Here is a 16,436-nt window from a genome sequence, read left to right as displayed (position 1 = left end):
TGATTGGAGATTTAGACGTCAGTGACTTCCTCAACTGGTTAGAAACAATGATAATTACCATACTGGATTACCACATTTGTTAAATTCTTGTGCAACTTTATCTTTATAGATCAGTATCTATAAAGAAATACATTTAAAACAAATAGAGAGAGATTTCGATAGCAGGTGAAAATTAAATGCTTTACGTCTTTCTGCAAAACGATAATAAAATAATACTACTAATAATAATAATACAAATAATAATAATAATAATTTGCATTTGCACTGAGGGGTGTTGTTAGATAAGCTACTTGTCCCGCCCTAAGAATAAAAGCGAGGGCTGGACTTGGAGCACATTTGAAACGTGATAAGGAAAAGGTTTTTAATCCGAGTTCACGGTTTCAGAAATCTAAATCATCTGGATTTTTTAACAATGGCTGGCCATTTGAAAAGGTTTTACGACCTGACAGCTAAGCTGTTGTCTGGAGAAACTCTCCGTTTCTCTGCACTAAAGGACAAAGTTGTACTTATTGAAAATGTGGCGTCTCTCTGAGGAACGACAACCAGGGACTACACTCAAATGAACGAGCTTCATTCTCGCTACTCCGCCGAAGGTCTCGTTATTTTGGGTGTACCCTGCAATCAGTTTGGACATCAGGTACAAAGCGTGTTTGTTTTTTACTTGAGAGAGAGAGAGTAATGTTTATGAGGTGACCGAAACTCCGGACTAGCCAAATCCAGGCCTAGCTTCCTTATTCTTGACATGTGAGAAATATGACCTAAGAGCCGTCCGTATTTTAGTAACACAAGTTTACAGACATGCGTGTGTGTTATCAGTCTGAAATGAAACAGTTTTAACTTTAGGAATCTTTTACTTCAACTAAAGTGGGCCGTAAGTGTTCAAATACATGTGAAGTGTCATATTTTAAAAAAGTAATATATTACATGAAGTGTCTTATTAAAAGTATTCTGATTGTTACTAAAATATTAGCAAATTATCAGTGTCAAAGCAACATTTTAGCTTGCATATTTATAATATTTATAAGCTCCTGGTATTGATTTTTATATATAATACAGCGCATTATTTTCTAATATCCTAAATTTTCAAAGATGTTCTATGGTAAATATGAATCTGTCCAAATACCATATCTGTCGGATACATTTATCAGGTTCATAAGCACGATTATTTACTGCTAAAATGTCATGAACCAGAAAAATACAATACAAAGTATAAATTAGCGAATAAATCTCAAATACAAATACACCTGCCTCTATAGTGCACCTAAGTACTCTAGAGGAAATGTAGGTTACACTACAATTCCTCTTATTTAGCTTGTTTAATTGAAACCCCACTTTAATGTCTACATCTATCTAACAGTGCTTGTGTTTTGGTGCAACAGGAGAACTGCAAGAACGATGAAATCCTAAGATCTCTGAAGTATGTCCGTCCAGGGAATGGCTTTGAACCAAAGTTCCAGCTCCTCGAGAAGGTGGATGTGAACGGAAAGGATGCCCACCCCTTGTTTGTCTATCTGAAGGAAAAACTTCCATTCCCCTGCGATGATGCCCTGGGTCTCATGAATGATCCAAAGTACATCATTTGGAGTCCAGTGTGTAGGAATGACGTATCCTGGAACTTTGAGAAGTTCCTGGTTGGTCCTGATGGGGAACCCTACAAGCGCTACAGCAGAAATTTCCTGACAAGTGACATCAAGGCAGATATTAAAGAGCTACTTAAGAGACTCAAATAAAGTGTGCTGGGAAATTTTATGGGTGATTTAAAACATAACAGTTCAGAAAGATCAGTCAGCACATACACATATTAGGATAATTTGTCATGCTTTCAGATCTCAAGTTCCAAAAATGTTGTAGCAGGCCTGGGTTTGTTTGTGATATTTTAAATGACATCCACTACTGGATTGTTCAGCCTTTTAACTCAATGACGACACTCCTTTAAATGTTTTTGTGGAGGGGTTTCTGATAAAAATGTAAAAGTTTGACGACCATTGTGAATGTCTTTAATAAGATCGCAAATATTTTCACTTCCTTGACTTAAAAGAAGAAATAAATGTTATTATAATACTTGTGTTGTGCTCATTTCTTATTTGCAATGGTAATGGACAGGTAGATGGTTTACATCAGGCAGGAGTCTTTGTGGACTGCGATGTTCAGATGAGGCATTGTGCTCTGTAGTGACAGTAGGGAGCAGGGAGAGGTATGCGCTTGAGAGAAGAGGAATAAAAGTAGAAGCAAGACAGAATGAGATGAAAACAGGTGTAAGACTGAAGATGCAATGAGAGGTAGTGAAGGTGGATGAGTTTTAATACCTGGGTTCAACCATCCAAAACTATGGACAGTGCACGAGAGAGGTGAAGAAGAGAGTGCAAGCAGGGTGGAGTGAGTAGAGATGAATGTCAGGGATGAATTGTGACCAAAAAAATAGCAACAAAAGTGAAAGGAAAGTTCTCACTACAAGACAGTATTGAGACCTAGTATAGTTTGGACATGGTGGAACTCCAAAAACAAAAGGAGGCTGAGCTGAAGGTGGCAGACTTGAAGATGCTAAGATTTTCATTGGGAGTGATGAGCTGGATTAGAAATAAGTACCATCATAGGAACAGCTCAGTTTCAGCAGTTTAGAGGAAACGTTAGAAAAGCAACTCTGAGGTGCTATTGACATGTTCAGAGGACACATAGTGGATATATCAAACAAATGATGTTGAATATGAAACTGCCAGGCAGGAGGAGAAGATGAAATCCTCAGAGGAGCTTCACGGATGAAGCGAAGGAGGACATACAAAGGGTTGGTGTGACAGAAAAGGATGTTAGGGATAGAGTGAGATGGAAGTAGGTGACCCGCTGTGGCGACCCCTAAAGGTAGCAACCGAAAGAAAAATTGTGTTGTGCTCATTTCTATAAAATACACACAAATATCCTTCAGAAATGTATGCAGGAAACTTAGGAAATTTCGGTAAATAGAATCTTCATGGGGGGAAAAAGTGTTGTATAATATTTTCACATCGACGCAACACTTTCCGGTACTTCCTGGGTGAAAGCAGAGGGATACTGCAACTCGTCCAACATGGCTGGCCAGGAAGATCCAGTGCAAAGAGAGATTCACCAAGACTGGGCGAATCGAGAGTACATAGAAGTAATTACGAGCAGCATCAAGAAGATCGCCGACTTTCTTAACTCGTTTGGTAAGCTTTTAACAAACTAGCTGAAGTTAGCTAGTTCAGCCAGCTGTTAGCATTGATGTTTTCAATGGCCACTCCCAGCTAGCAGTTAGCGAGGCTGTTAGCTGTTAGCTTGTTTTTGTTTTGGAGGAGGATTGTGACATTTTGAAGAGGAATCGGCTTACATTTTGCTCCAACTAGCTGTCCTTTAAGAGTCGGTCGTATTAATGAATTTATTAATATACCAGATGCGACAGACGATAGGAAAGCATTAGCAGGCTGCCGTAACCGCTAATGCTAGTGTTGTCGGGCAATATGTATGCGGATGTGCCCTTTAAACCTTTTTAACCCAAAATGACGGTGTGCATCTTTGTTAAGCAGCTATTGAAAAATTGATGACAATGTCATGCTTCGTCGTGGTAACCTCTAAACGTTCTAGTTCGTTTGTTTGTTTTTTAATTCTCCATCAGACATGTCGTGTCGATCTCGTTTGGCCACACTCAACGAGAAGCTGACAGCGCTGGAGAGGAGGATTGAATACATTGAGGCAAGGGTAAGTTAACTGGATGTAAAGTGCCTTTATTTCTTTGTTTGACTTTGTCTTTTTGTCAAGTAACCATACCCGTTACATAAACATGTCTCTTATTGTAGGTGACAAAAGGAGAAACCCTGACCTAGAAGTGGCCATTGAAACTCATAACACCCCCAACCTACCTGCCATCTCTCACCCTGAAGTTTTGGACTAAGTGTGATGGACTCCACCCTCCTATTTTTGGACGATGTGGACCTTTTTTTTTTTTTTTTTTTTTTTAAATATATTATATGGCTGGATTTTGTGTTATTTTATCTCATGGTGCATTTGTACAGAAGATGTGTGTCTAACTTGGCTACCATTGATTCAAGCATCATTATATTCTATTACAAAACAAAACTAAGCTCCACTAGTATTGGTTTAAAATAAGTCTGGAGCACAATTATGATTTATAAATTTTGTATCACTGCAGTTTGACCATCTGTGTTGTGTACAGTGTCACTTCCAAATGAAAGCTGTATCAAAAGAGGAACATTTGCCTGTGCCAAGATGAACTATTATTGTGTACTTACATTTAATAAGGGCCTCCTTGTACAGCAAAGTGTTTGGTGATGTTTCTGAATTTAACTACTGTAATAAATTACCCTAAATAACATTGTAGCTGAACTTAACTTTTTTTCAACAGTTATGTTGCTATGTTGAAGATGGGTCTAGTTATGACTATTATGTAATCGGACAGACACACAATGTTTATACAAACTTGTAGTGTATATAGACTAGAGCTTGACATGAAACAACATATTAAATGGGTCAGATTGCTATTGTATGCAGGTTTTGGTACAGTTAGAAGAATTCATTGCAATGGCATTAATGTGTAACAAATGTTTTATGAATAATAAATCATACTTGCATAAAGAGTAATGTGCATTCTGGTTGAATTGAATTATTAATAGCGTGTGTTAAAAATAAAAAGCGTGGTTATAGCATGACGGTAACTTAATTATGTGTCCAGTAGAACATTAACAATTTTCAATTCCATGAAAAACCTGCAGGGAAATTCTAACAGCAGCGGGATTAAGCGCTTTCAGAACGCATCCATATACTGCTATTACGAAAATGTAACGAAAACAGCCAATGAAATGGCGGAAATCTGCGAGATGTGATAATTTTGTCCTGGGTTTTCCCTCACAGGCAGCACTACGCTATATCCCTTTGTTGTCCGTCCAGGCTTTTCTACCCAACTGAGCACTCACTAAACCACCAAACGTTTTAAGAAAATAAAAGTAGCAACGCACATTTACTGTGAGAGGATACACAATTTATGGAGAAGACAAACTCCACAAAGAAGGACTTTAGAAACCCAGGACTTTCTTATTATGAGACAAGAGTTCTAACAACAGTGCCATCATGCTGCTTCATCCTAGCTTGTATAGGTTAATTTATCTTATCCACCATTTTTCCACTCAAACGTTTAAACCTTAATTAGATACTACTTTAAAGTCTTCTTTGCCAATGATTTGTTAATTTCAAGAAAACGAAAAAAACTAACCATGCTCTATATTTAAATACCAATAAACGTATATATACGCTTTGTTGCGGTTTTATGTTTTGTTTTGTTTGTTATGATAATTATAACAACATGTAACCCCAGTAAGTCTTAACAACTAACTACGGAAGAGTGAGGAAAACAACCAGGCTGAGAGACCACTCCATGCCTGTAAGGCAAACTCGGGGCTGACTTTTCCATTACCCATAATGCACCGGGTAACACCAATGCATCTTGGGATAAAGAAGGTGCCATCGCAGATAAGTCTTTGGACGTGAGATGAATTTTCTTCTCCGCAATTTTTCTATTACCGTTTTGAAAAAATAATAGTGCGGGTGAAAAAAAACCCATCATAAAAGCTTACACTGGTAAGTTGCTTCACGGTCAGAGTTGAAACTAAAGCTTTCGCGGTCTCTTGTTAGCACCGTTGATTTTGGCTTAAGAGACGTCCGTTTGATGACGTCTAGCTCCATATTATGGAATGAAGAAAAAGGAGGGCTTTGGTTTTTGTTTTTCTCACGCCAAACGAGTTCACTCGACTACACGGGGAATTGTTATGTGTAAACGAGTAAAACCGCTACGTATATTTTTAACGTTTTTATTTCTGTTTTCTAGAGGTCGTGTGAGTGCGGAAGCTGTAAGAAATATGGGGGCTGACAAAAGGTGAGTAGCAACGTTAAATGCCAGTTCAGCTCACCATGGTAGGTGTGGCTTATCATAGTGGGAATCCTGTGTTTTTCCCGTTTCTGATACATGTTCCGAGTTTCGGGGATATGTTTAACCAAATAATATTCAAAAGTTGTGTTTAAACTGAAATGGCAGACAAAAGTAGCGGTGATTTCTACCAGCTTTTCCAGATATGTAAACCCTTACATACAGGGCGACCGTGGCTCAGGGGGTTGGGAAGCGTATCTGTAACCGGAAGGTCGCCGGTTCGATCCCCGGGCTCTTTGTCCTGGTCGTTGTGTCCTTGGGCAAGACACTTTACCCTACTTGCCTACTGGTGTTGGCCAGAGGGGCCGATGGCGCGATATGGCAGCCTCGCTTCTGTCAGTCTGCCCCAGGGCAGCTGTGGCTACATCCGTAGCTTGCCTCCACCAGTGTGTGAATGTGAGAGTGAATGAATAGTGGCATTGTAAAGCGCTTTGGGTGCCTTGAAAAGCGCTATATAAATCCAATCCATTATTATTATTACATGGAATTTATTTTTAAACCAAAAAATAAAAAAAGGCAAAATTTGTTTTCGTTAATACTACAGGTAAACAGTTTTATTGCCATCAAATTCTCTCGTAAAACGTGTTACGTAATTCGAATAAAAAGTTAGGACAATACAAGAATGTAAAAGTGATTATCTGCCAATGAGTGATTGCCAGTGTTGTTGTTTTGGGGGGTTGTTTTTGTTGTTGTGGATTTTTTTTTAATATGAGTAACATTTCTTGCCTATATTGGTGTATTGTACGTGCTTTTTTTCTACATTGCAATCAATTAAGTCACTTTCAGCCACTTTAAAGTATCTTTAAAGAACTGATATGTTACATTTGTTGCAATTTCTGGTGCCCTCTCCGGCAGACATATTCCTGTCAGAAGGTAGAAGCTACAATCTTTCCTTTAAAACAAAAAAAAAATACAGCTTAAAAGAAAAAAAACATGTCACAGCGATTGAAAATCTGACATTTTTCATGCACATGAATAAAGGATTTATACATTTCACCTGGCCAAAAACTGCTTCAATCAGGTCACAAGAATCGTTTTTCCAGTGCAAAAAAACGTCATCATTCACGTTAGAGGTGTTTCAGATATGTTTGACAGACTATCGGCCAACAAGTCACTTACAGCAGTTTGAATTCCAGCAGTTTTTTGGTTTTTTGGCATGACAGTGTTAAGATTAACTGAGATTGACAATGACAATGGAGTATGACAATGCATTGTTCAAGGCTGGAGTCATGATAAAACTAAAATGGTAACAAAGTGATTGAAATGTTATACATGTTGAACACTAAGGTGTGCTAAGTTGGTTTGTTTATTGCAGTATTAGTTGTGCTCCTGTTTGACTTATTTATTTATTTTTTTTGTAATGTCCTTCTGAATAGGATTAGTCGAACAGAACGTAGCGGTAGATATGGTTCTGACCAGTGCCGTGATGAGTCTGAGTGGCGCGACAGACGTGAGCGAGACCAAGAACGTGGTGAACACAACATGCGCCGCTGGGGTGACGAGAGACGTGGTGATCGTTATGAAGGAGATCGCAGAGGATCACGAGAAAGCCCAGAGGTGCTTGTCCTAATAGCACTTGGGTTTAAATACTGCATTTGAAAAAACAATTGTCCAATGACACTTAGCAGCTGTTGTTGTTTTGTGTTAAAGCAAAGGGAGAGGAAGCGTCGTAACAGTGATAGATCAGAAGATGGTTATCACTCAGATGGTGACTACCAAGAGCAGGACTATCGAAGGGAACCAGGGGACGAGAAGAAGAGCAAGACCATCATGCTGGGGGGTCTGTCTCCTCATGTCACTGAGGATGATGTAAGTATTCAGTTGCACTGGTCGTGTGCACCCTTTTGTTCCTTTTCTTTGTTTTTATTGTGCAAGTACCTTTCTAAATGTATTAATGAATGAATGATTGAATTATGATGTTAAGCAGCCTCTGCATGTTGTTATTTAGATTCGTTTTGCCATTGACCAACTTGAGGGACCCCAGCCAGTGGATGTCAGGCTGATGAAAAAGAGAACAGGTGAGAACCAGTCATGTGACGGACTCCGAGCTTCCCCAAGTCTTTGACCATAGAGCCAATCTGCTTCCATTCAGACCCATTTTCCCATAGAAGTTAGGAGATGACTATATCAAAGTACTTGAAAAGGTTGTAAGAATATTGATTCAAGGCTTATCTTGTACACTGTGGAGCAATTTAAGGTAAGTAAGAGCAGCATTGATTGCTATGAGTAAGTCAGCTGGCAGACTCATGTTGATGTTGAGTGTGGTTCAAACAGTTGTATTCTGCAGGATTACTTGCTATGGTAAAACTCCTAAGGAGTGGGCTATTGTGTACCAATCTGGCCCTGGGTCGGGAAGCAGTTTGTGGAAGAGTTTGAATAATATGCCCTTGGACTCTTAACTAACACGCCTCCCGTCTATATTTGAATGCTGTCTCTAGGTATAAGCCGTGGTTTCGCCTTCGTGGACTTTTATCACTTGCAAGATGCTACACGATGGATGGAGACCAATCAGGTTGCTTCACAATCGCCAAGTCTAGTTTTAATCTTGGGGATCTGGAAAAATAACCCAAAAGGCAACCAGAATGTATTGAATACGTAGTGTGGAAACTGTATAGAGAAAAAAAAACTGGAAAAAACAAACTGAATACAATAGAGCAAATATAGAGATGATTATATTATTATTTACAATGTCATATTTTAATATATTTTTATAGTTAATTGTACTGGGTAATAAGCTTCAAGAAAAATTTCTGGTTTTGTTAAGTGATCTCTTTAAAAATCTGCATTTAGATTTGATGAACACACCATCTTTGCCTTGCAGATCATGGCTATATTAGTTATTTTCAGATTTCAGTGTAACCCCATTCTTTTTTCTTTTTTTTTCTTTGCAAGCTTACCCCAAATACTGGGAATTGTTATTTTTGTATTTTCTTAATCTTTTTAACAGAATTTTCTTCTGTTTTGTTTTTTGAGAAGCCCATACATTTTTTTCTTTGGAAAGCAGTCAGGAAAAGTCTGTTAGGGTCACATTGTACACTTTGCTCCAGCTCAGCCTGGGCACTCGGGTCCCAAACACCAAAAGAACCCTCTTTACATCATGCTCACATACACGTCATGTGCCTGTCTGTAACTCAAAGGCTATCTGTTGGGGGTCCCTCTCCCCCGTCCCCTCTCCCTTCCAAAACTGCTTGCTCTTTTGATGAGACGAGTTCCCTCCATGAACACTTGGATGATTTTGTTCTCCTCTTTCAGAAACGTCTGACCATCCAAGGAAAAACCGTAGACATGCACTACAGTCACCCCAGAAACAAGTATGAAGACTGGCTCTGCAGCACAGTAAGTTAATGTCTCGGTTTCATGGTCTCATTATCCAACATTTTCTTCTAAAGAACACTGCACACACTTGAGATAGGCCTGTAAGCATCAAATTTTGCAATCCTGTCATCTTATTTTGTTGTACACCTACATTTGGATAAGTGGTAAAGGTTAGGTTGTGTCTTAGGTAAGTATGGTATGCAGTACCAATATAGTTGCCTGTTCTCTGAGGCAGCACTGTTCAGGGCTTTAGTAGGTGTATAATCAAAATGATGTGAACGGTTACTTGCAGTGTGGCCTGTACAATTTCCGGAGGAGGCTGAAGTGCTTCAGGTGTGGAGCAGCCAAAGCTGGTAAGTAGTTAAATCAACAAGAGGCCACTGACTGCAGACATCTGAGCAGCCTGAGTCCACAGGGCTGGGATGCAACACCAAGTTTGTTTCTGTAGCTGTGAGATGATGTGGATTTTTAAGGAATGTCACTCTGTCTAGTAAGGTGTATCAGTGCTAATTGGCCTGAATAATATAAAAGAAAACGTGAAACACAACAGACAGTGTAGTTCATGAAATGGGCACATAGTGTCAACACTATCTTTTAAAGAGATATTTTTTTTTTTTTTTTTTTTTATACACCATTTTATACCTTTTTTTTTTTTTTTTTTTTTTGTTGCAGTCTCTCACTTCTGGAGGTTGTGTTAATGCACTTCTTACTTCTGTCTTTCTCTCAACAGAAAGTGAAGCGACCAATAACACTGGAGTTCCTGAAACTCAACCCAGCGGAGATTTCTATGGCGATAGTAAGAGTTTCTTCATTACTGAAGCAGTTTCATTTGCTTAGTTTCGAAGCAAAATATCTCTATTTATAGTATTCTTTCCCTAAATATCATCTTTTGTCCCATCAGCAATCATCCTTAGAAATATTGCTCCTATGACCACAGTGGAAGCCATCATGACTGCCCTGGCACCATATGCCAATCTATCATCCAACAACATTCGTCTTATTAAGGACAAGCAAACGGGCCAGAACAGAGGCTTTGCCTTTGTGCAGCTGTCTTCACCTCTGGTAATTCTTTAATATGTACAGATGGAAAAAGCTTTCCCTTTGAAAAAAGTTTTGTATATAACTTAACATATTATCAATCATTTTAACAGGAAGCATCTCAGCTGCTAACAATCCTTCAAGGACTGCAGCCTCCCTTAAAACTAGATGGAAAAACAATTGGGGTGGATTATGCCAAGAGTGCTAGAAAGTAAGTAGTCCTCACTTGTTTTGTTTTTTCTTTTTTAAATGCAGGAATGGCCTCAGTCTGGCTTTTTCTGGGATGCTTTCTAAATAACTGGTGTCACTAAAGAAACGTTAGCCATAAAGGTCGATGTAGAAAATGCGACAAAGCCCCATCTGCTCGCATAATTGTTGACATGATTTTGGTCTTCAAGTTTGCATTCCCTCGAGTTGTTTTAGCAACTCAAGACTGTCATAAAAAGATTTCACCACATTGGAAGACTTTACTAGAGAGTTGAAAGTGATGATTAGAGGTCTAGTTTGTGCCACCACAAGTTGCTGTGGTTAAAAGCAGCGAGGCTCTGTGGTTTAACTCCATCTATGCTCTTAACCCTTTAAATGTTAGCCTTAGGCCAACCTTTTCCTGGTTCCTCAAGTTGCCTGTCTTGATTCACAATATAAAGAAAGATTGAGCTTCACTCAGGTGAATATCATTTTTTTCCCTTTTCTTTTTTAGGGACCTTTTACTCCCTGATGGAAATCGTGTCAGTGCCTTCTCTGTGGCCAGCACAGCTATTGCTGCAGCCCAGTGGTCCTCAAGTCAGGTAGGTCCTTTTTCTGTCTATCACCTTCCATTTTTGATATCACAGAGTCGTAATTGGTGTTTTCCTTTTCAGCCACAGCAGAGCTCAGAGGGAATGTCAGAGTACAGCTACCTACAGGAAGGTTATACTCCCATGTCCCAGGTTAGTAAGAAGAAAATTATGGTTACATTACCAAGACCTAGAAGGTAATTTCCGACTTCTCAGTATCAGTGAGATACAGCTCTGTATCATCATTCAGTGGCAGCTGTGTAACTCTACAGCCATTCAGAGAAAACGTGCGGGTGTATCTAATATAATGACATTATAAATGTACAAACACTGTTTCTTCTTCCTTTTTTCTTTTTTTTTTTTTTTTTTCCCCAGGATTATCAGACATACTACCAGCAAGGAGCAGCAATCAGCACCTCTCAGGGAAATGGAATTCTAGGAGGTAAAGAACTTCTAAACTCTGTTTAAAATATTGGTTCTGTAGCTAATTGTTCACTGTATCATTTTAACATTTGAAAATTAGTGTCTCCAATTTTTTTTCTTTATGTGGTTGTGATTAGACAAGACTACAAGCTGTTCTAACATTTGTTCACACTGAATTTATAGTTTTATGAGCTTCAGTTAAGCTGATATGTTTAATGTGGTTGTTTCCATCATTTTTGTCTGTATTCTAATAGGCATTTTGGCGTTAACAAGTAGTTAAGATTTTGAATGCGTGCACAGCGGCTGCTTTGCAAGCCACTGTGACCCTTTGCTCGGATTTATGTGTGTGCATCCTCAGAGAAGCGCAACAAATGCTAAGTTACTGTTTCTAGAAAAAATGCTCAGATTTTCTGTAAACTTTGAAAAATATAATAATTGGACTTTGTTTGCATCATGATCTTGAGTTTTGTTTCATTTTTTTGTTTTTGAACTTACAGCTGCCCCGGGTGTAAAGATTGTTCCAACTGCAGTTGGAGTTGTGATATCACAGAACGCACAAGTCTACCAACCCCATATAATTGCACAGCCTGCTGTGCAGGTAATGTACACGGTTGATAATTCTGTAATAAGATAAATTTATAATACTGTGTAAGTTACTGATTCAACAATCTCCAAATAATCTTAAATAAACTGTTTATTGATTGTAGGCATTGCCACTTGCCCAACAGTTGGAGGCAAAACCCCAGGCTGGACACATTTCAGGAATTGAAGCTGCTTCTTTGCCAGCTGCTGCTTTAGCAGCTGCCACTGTTACCACTGCGGGGACATTAACAGCCTCTGAACAGGCGGCGGACACCAACATTGGTATGAGCACATAAGATCCCTTTAAACCAACACTGCTGAACTGTGACGTGCATAGAAACATGACAGTTTTCTCAAGGTCACTGTCATGTGTGTTGAAGTGTTTCTATGTATAGAACCTGGATAGAACTTCAGTCTCCAGCCTGTAGTTTAAAAGAACTGTGTTAATCTGTTATTCCTTAGACCTAACCAAATGTGCGGGGCATGATATCTAAGATTGTTTAATGTTGTACATAATTGCTAATGCTTAATTCTTTAAAGCTTTTCATTTTATTAATTGTGTGTTAGTTAACAGTTAAATTTGGAATGCGTCTTTATTTCTATCCCTGTCTTTTCTAATTTGCCAAGAAAGATTTTTACCACCATTGTTAATGCTGTTGTGTTTGCTAATTCACAGCTGTTCCTGATACATCCACCTATCAATATGATGAGTCTTCTGGCTACTATTACGATCCTCAGACTGGCCTCTACTATGACCCAAATACACAGGTAAGTAGTGCACATCCACCTTGTGTGAGTTGCATGTTTTTCTGTCTGATCTGTGCATTTATAATGTGTAATTGAGCTTCCTTTTTTTTTTTAAGTTTTTTTTTTTTTTTAATTAACATGCAAATTGCCGTTTCTACTTTCAGTATTACTACAATTCTCAGACTCAGCAGTTTCTTTACTGGGACAGTGAGAAGCAGACATACGTACCTGCCAGCACAGGCACTGGACAAAATGATGGCAAAACAGGTGGTTCTGCAGCAACAGGCACCAAAGAACAGAAAGAGGGCAAGGAGAAAAAAGAGAAGCCCAAAAGCAAGACAGCTCAGCAGGTGTGTTCAAAGTCCTGCATTAACATTTTTATTATGCCTGAAACAACTTTCACACATTTTCAGTTCACTCGTTTCTTTGTGCACTTTACTATATTTTAAAAATCCTACAGATTGCTAAGGACATGGAACGGTGGGCTAAAAGTCTCAACAAGCAAAAGGAAAACTTCAGAAGTAGCTTTCAGCCTATTAGTCAAGAAGAAAGAAAGGAGGCAGCAGCTGCTGATGCTGGATACACATTGTTTGAAAAGAAGGTATCTCATTAGGCTTCGATACGTAACAAAGTTCTGGGACTGCATGTGTAAAGCTTCTATGTCTTTAATGGTTCCACTTCCCTTTTCCAGCAGGTAAGTCTAGACAGACTCATCCCAGAGATGCTAAGGGCCCCTGAAGAAGAGCCATCCACCACCTCAGTCACCTCTTCAAAGGTGAGTATTTTCTGCATCTCTCATTTTAGTTGGCTATACTTCTGTATGAAGATGATAATGTCAGATTTTGCATGAATTCAAAAATCTGTTACCCTTAGTAATAAGCTAATATTTATGTATGGTTATCCTTGGTGTGGTCAGTGTGGCCTTGTGGCTGCCTACAGTGGAGACAGTGACCCTGAGGAGGGAGGAGCAGAACCTGATGGTGGTGATATAAGCCAGGACAAGCTGACAGACTGGAAAAAATTAGCATGCTTACTGTGTAGGAGACAGTTTCCCAATAAAGAGAGTCTAATCCGACATCAGCAACTCTCAGACCTTCACAAGGTAACAGTACATGTGTCATCTTCAGAACTAACAATGAGAATTTTCCAAAAAAAGGGAGAGAGCTCATTATTCCGTTGGTCTCGTCATAGAAAAACCTGGAAGTTCTTCGCAGATCCAAAATGAGTGAAGCAGAGCTGGAAGAGCTGGAGAGAAAAGAGACTGAGGTGCAGCTCAATATAGAATCACCCACTTACTTCTGAGTCATTCTTTTGTTTTTCAATGTGGATGCATTTAAACATTGTTTTTGTACATTATACCGTGTTTATTTGTTTCTTTTTCTATATTTCTATAGATGAAATATAGGGACAGGGCAGCCGAGAGAAGAGAAAAATATGGCATCCCTGAACCGCCTGTGCCTAAAAAGAAGAAATTTAATCAACCAGCGCCAGCAATGTAAGCAGTCATTTTTGTTTATTTTACTGATTTGTGTGAAATGTCGTTCCTCTAGTGATTTCAGTCTATTTTATCATTAAACTTGGCTTTATTTGATATTCTGCTCTTTTATGTACAGTAACTATGAACAGCCCACTAAAGATGGCCTCAACAGTGACAATATTGGGAACAAGATGTTGCAGGCAATGGGCTGGAAGGAGGGGAAAGGTCTTGGCCGCAACCAGCAGGGCATCACAGCACCAATTGAGGTATTTGTAACAGTTGTGGTGTAATAGTTCATCAGACTCAGTAACTATATACAGCTCTAGAAAGTACTCAACTCTGTGGACTTCCTCCTCAGGCTCAGTTAAGAACAAAGGGAGCTGGACTCGGCACTAAAGGAACCAACTACACCCTCTCTCCTTCAGACACCTACAAAGATGCAGTCCGCAAAGCCATGTTTGCTCGCTTCACTGAGCTGGAATGAGTCATTAGTCTGAAGCAAAAGTGACTTCTTGAAATGGCCTGCCAACAATCTGCTTCTTTTTGGTGTGGAGCTCCACTGTGTCTGCGTCACGAGAAGCTAAAGAGACGTTCCTAACGGTATCAGTCCAGTCTGTGATCCATAAAAACTATACCTCTTACTCTAAACCAGTCAATGAAGAAAAAATCTGTTGTAGGAATAATGACATAGTTAATATAATTTATAAATTGTACATATGCACAGTGAATTTACATTGCTGGTTTTCAGATTTCTTTTATAGTCATTCAATGTTATGACAACTTTTTCTTTAGTCTGAGCATGTTTAAATGATTGTACAGTTTATACAAAATCTGGATTATTTGTACAGAAATAAACTTGTGGCGTTATTTTTCTCTGGTCTTCATTATGTTTGATAACATATGGCAGCTTTTCTTAATGTAAATTCTGAGTGTTTTCAGCAGTTAAATTCAGAAATATTGCAGTGAGATCTATATGTGCACCGCTAATTCCAGAATCTCACTGCTAATAAAATCAGCTGAATATGCAGTGGGAGCACTTGGCTGTAGAGGAGGCACATTTTCACGTGTAGAGAAAAACCTTAGATGACAAAAGCTGCTCTTTTGTCTGATTTTGGTGCTAAATTAAGCATTGCAATCTGAGCAGTGGCTTCCTGTGAAACTTAAAGCTGTTCTCTGTAGTTCGGAATTGTGGAAATAGCAGTAACTGGCCTGTGACAGCAAAAATCTGAAATTACATTTTTCCTTCTTTTGTAGAGGGTTTTTTTTTTTTTTTTTTTAAACTTATTCCAAATCATTATTTTGTCAGGGGAAAAATATTGATGTGACAATTCAACCACATGAATTAAATGCAATCGTATTTGCGCACAAACCGATACTGATACAATACCACCTTACTCTGGATATACCCATGGTTCCCTAAAAATGCCACAATGCTTTGTGTTATTTCAGTGTTTCATAATCCTTGATATACCTGGGAAGCTTCATTTTTTTTTTCTCATTTGAAGAATTTTTCCTGGTTGTCAAAACTGAAATTCAGTGTTCCTTTTTGTTTGGACAATATGAAATAAAATTCTCCAAGTCAAATATAGTAAAATAAAAAATCCTTTTTCAGTCTGTGTTGATGCAGGTGCAAGTGCTGTCTCTACTGGCTGTTCTTTTGACACACTTATTGTCCCTTTTTAATTGTTTATTATATAGTAAATCCATTGTAGTCTTTCCTTATGTTACATGTAAATAAAAGTTTGACAAAACACTTTATTGATTTTTATTATCAAATTGTTTTTTATAAACAGTTGATTGTCAGTTGTAATTCCACCTGATCCCACTGCTGCACTCTGGTGATATTTTGTACGCAGGCAAAAGAAGTCCAAGGTCAAAACCTTGAAAGTTGTGTTTTGTGGTTTATTTATCCAGTTTGGCAAGGAATAAACAAAGATAGAAAATTGCCCTGCAGTTCTTCCTGGCTGATTTACAAAGGCAAACAACAAAAACAAAACACAAAATTATGCAGTCATTAACCTGCAAATAAACCTTGTAAATAACCAAAAAATATAAAGTAAACCAAGAACAAATTTTAAAATAAAAAAAGAATAAATTACTCCAGCGCATCTTAAAACAGAAAAAAAACCTT

At 38.5% G+C, this 16,436-nt stretch overlaps 3 protein-coding genes across 4 annotated transcripts; all 3 read left to right on the top strand.

The window, feature by feature from the left end:
- The first annotated feature begins 298 nt into the window (after positions 1-298).
- Positions 299-2,061, top strand: gpx1a (glutathione peroxidase 1a). The gene is made up of 2 exons (XM_085406946.1): positions 299-637; positions 1,380-2,061. The coding sequence occupies exons 1-2, from the start codon at positions 413-415 to the stop codon at positions 1,728-1,730; spliced, it is 576 nt and encodes a 191-aa protein (XP_085263072.1). The 5' UTR covers positions 299-412; the 3' UTR covers positions 1,731-2,061.
- Positions 2,062-2,836: 775 nt separating this feature from the next.
- Positions 2,837-4,604, top strand: brk1 (BRICK1 subunit of SCAR/WAVE actin nucleating complex). Its single transcript, XM_085406945.1, has 3 exons — positions 2,837-3,179; positions 3,626-3,708; positions 3,807-4,604. The coding sequence occupies exons 1-3, from the start codon at positions 3,062-3,064 to the stop codon at positions 3,831-3,833; spliced, it is 228 nt and encodes a 75-aa protein (XP_085263071.1). The 5' UTR covers positions 2,837-3,061; the 3' UTR covers positions 3,834-4,604.
- Positions 4,605-5,453: 849 nt separating this feature from the next.
- On the top strand, positions 5,454-15,602 carry rbm5 (RNA binding motif protein 5). 2 transcript variants are annotated; one of them, XM_085406944.1, is made up of 25 exons: positions 5,454-5,601; positions 5,849-5,896; positions 7,324-7,504; positions 7,598-7,756; positions 7,896-7,965; positions 8,386-8,459; positions 9,200-9,283; positions 9,555-9,615; positions 9,993-10,058; positions 10,164-10,324; positions 10,414-10,511; positions 11,001-11,088; positions 11,161-11,229; positions 11,452-11,518; positions 11,997-12,097; positions 12,228-12,363; positions 12,758-12,849; positions 12,993-13,178; positions 13,289-13,429; positions 13,520-13,603; positions 13,745-13,930; positions 14,020-14,094; positions 14,223-14,323; positions 14,442-14,571; positions 14,664-15,602. In XM_085406944.1, exons 2-25 carry the CDS (start codon positions 5,880-5,882, stop codon positions 14,787-14,789), a joined length of 2,553 nt encoding a protein of 850 aa, XP_085263070.1. In that variant the 5' UTR covers positions 5,454-5,601; positions 5,849-5,879; the 3' UTR covers positions 14,790-15,602. The 2 variants fall into 2 exon arrangements, with proteins under 2 accessions (XP_085263070.1, XP_085263069.1); XM_085406943.1 differs by having other exon boundaries at positions 12,207-12,363.
- Positions 15,603-16,436: the final 834 nt, after the last annotated feature.

This window comes from Rhamphochromis longiceps, linkage group LG5 (assembly GCF_057381845.1).
Source record: "Rhamphochromis longiceps isolate RC_006_pf linkage group LG5, R_longiceps_female_GT1.1, whole genome shotgun sequence".
NCBI classification, from domain to species: domain Eukaryota; kingdom Metazoa; phylum Chordata; class Actinopteri; order Cichliformes; family Cichlidae; genus Rhamphochromis; species Rhamphochromis longiceps.
This window is presented reverse-complemented; position numbering and strand designations above follow the sequence as displayed.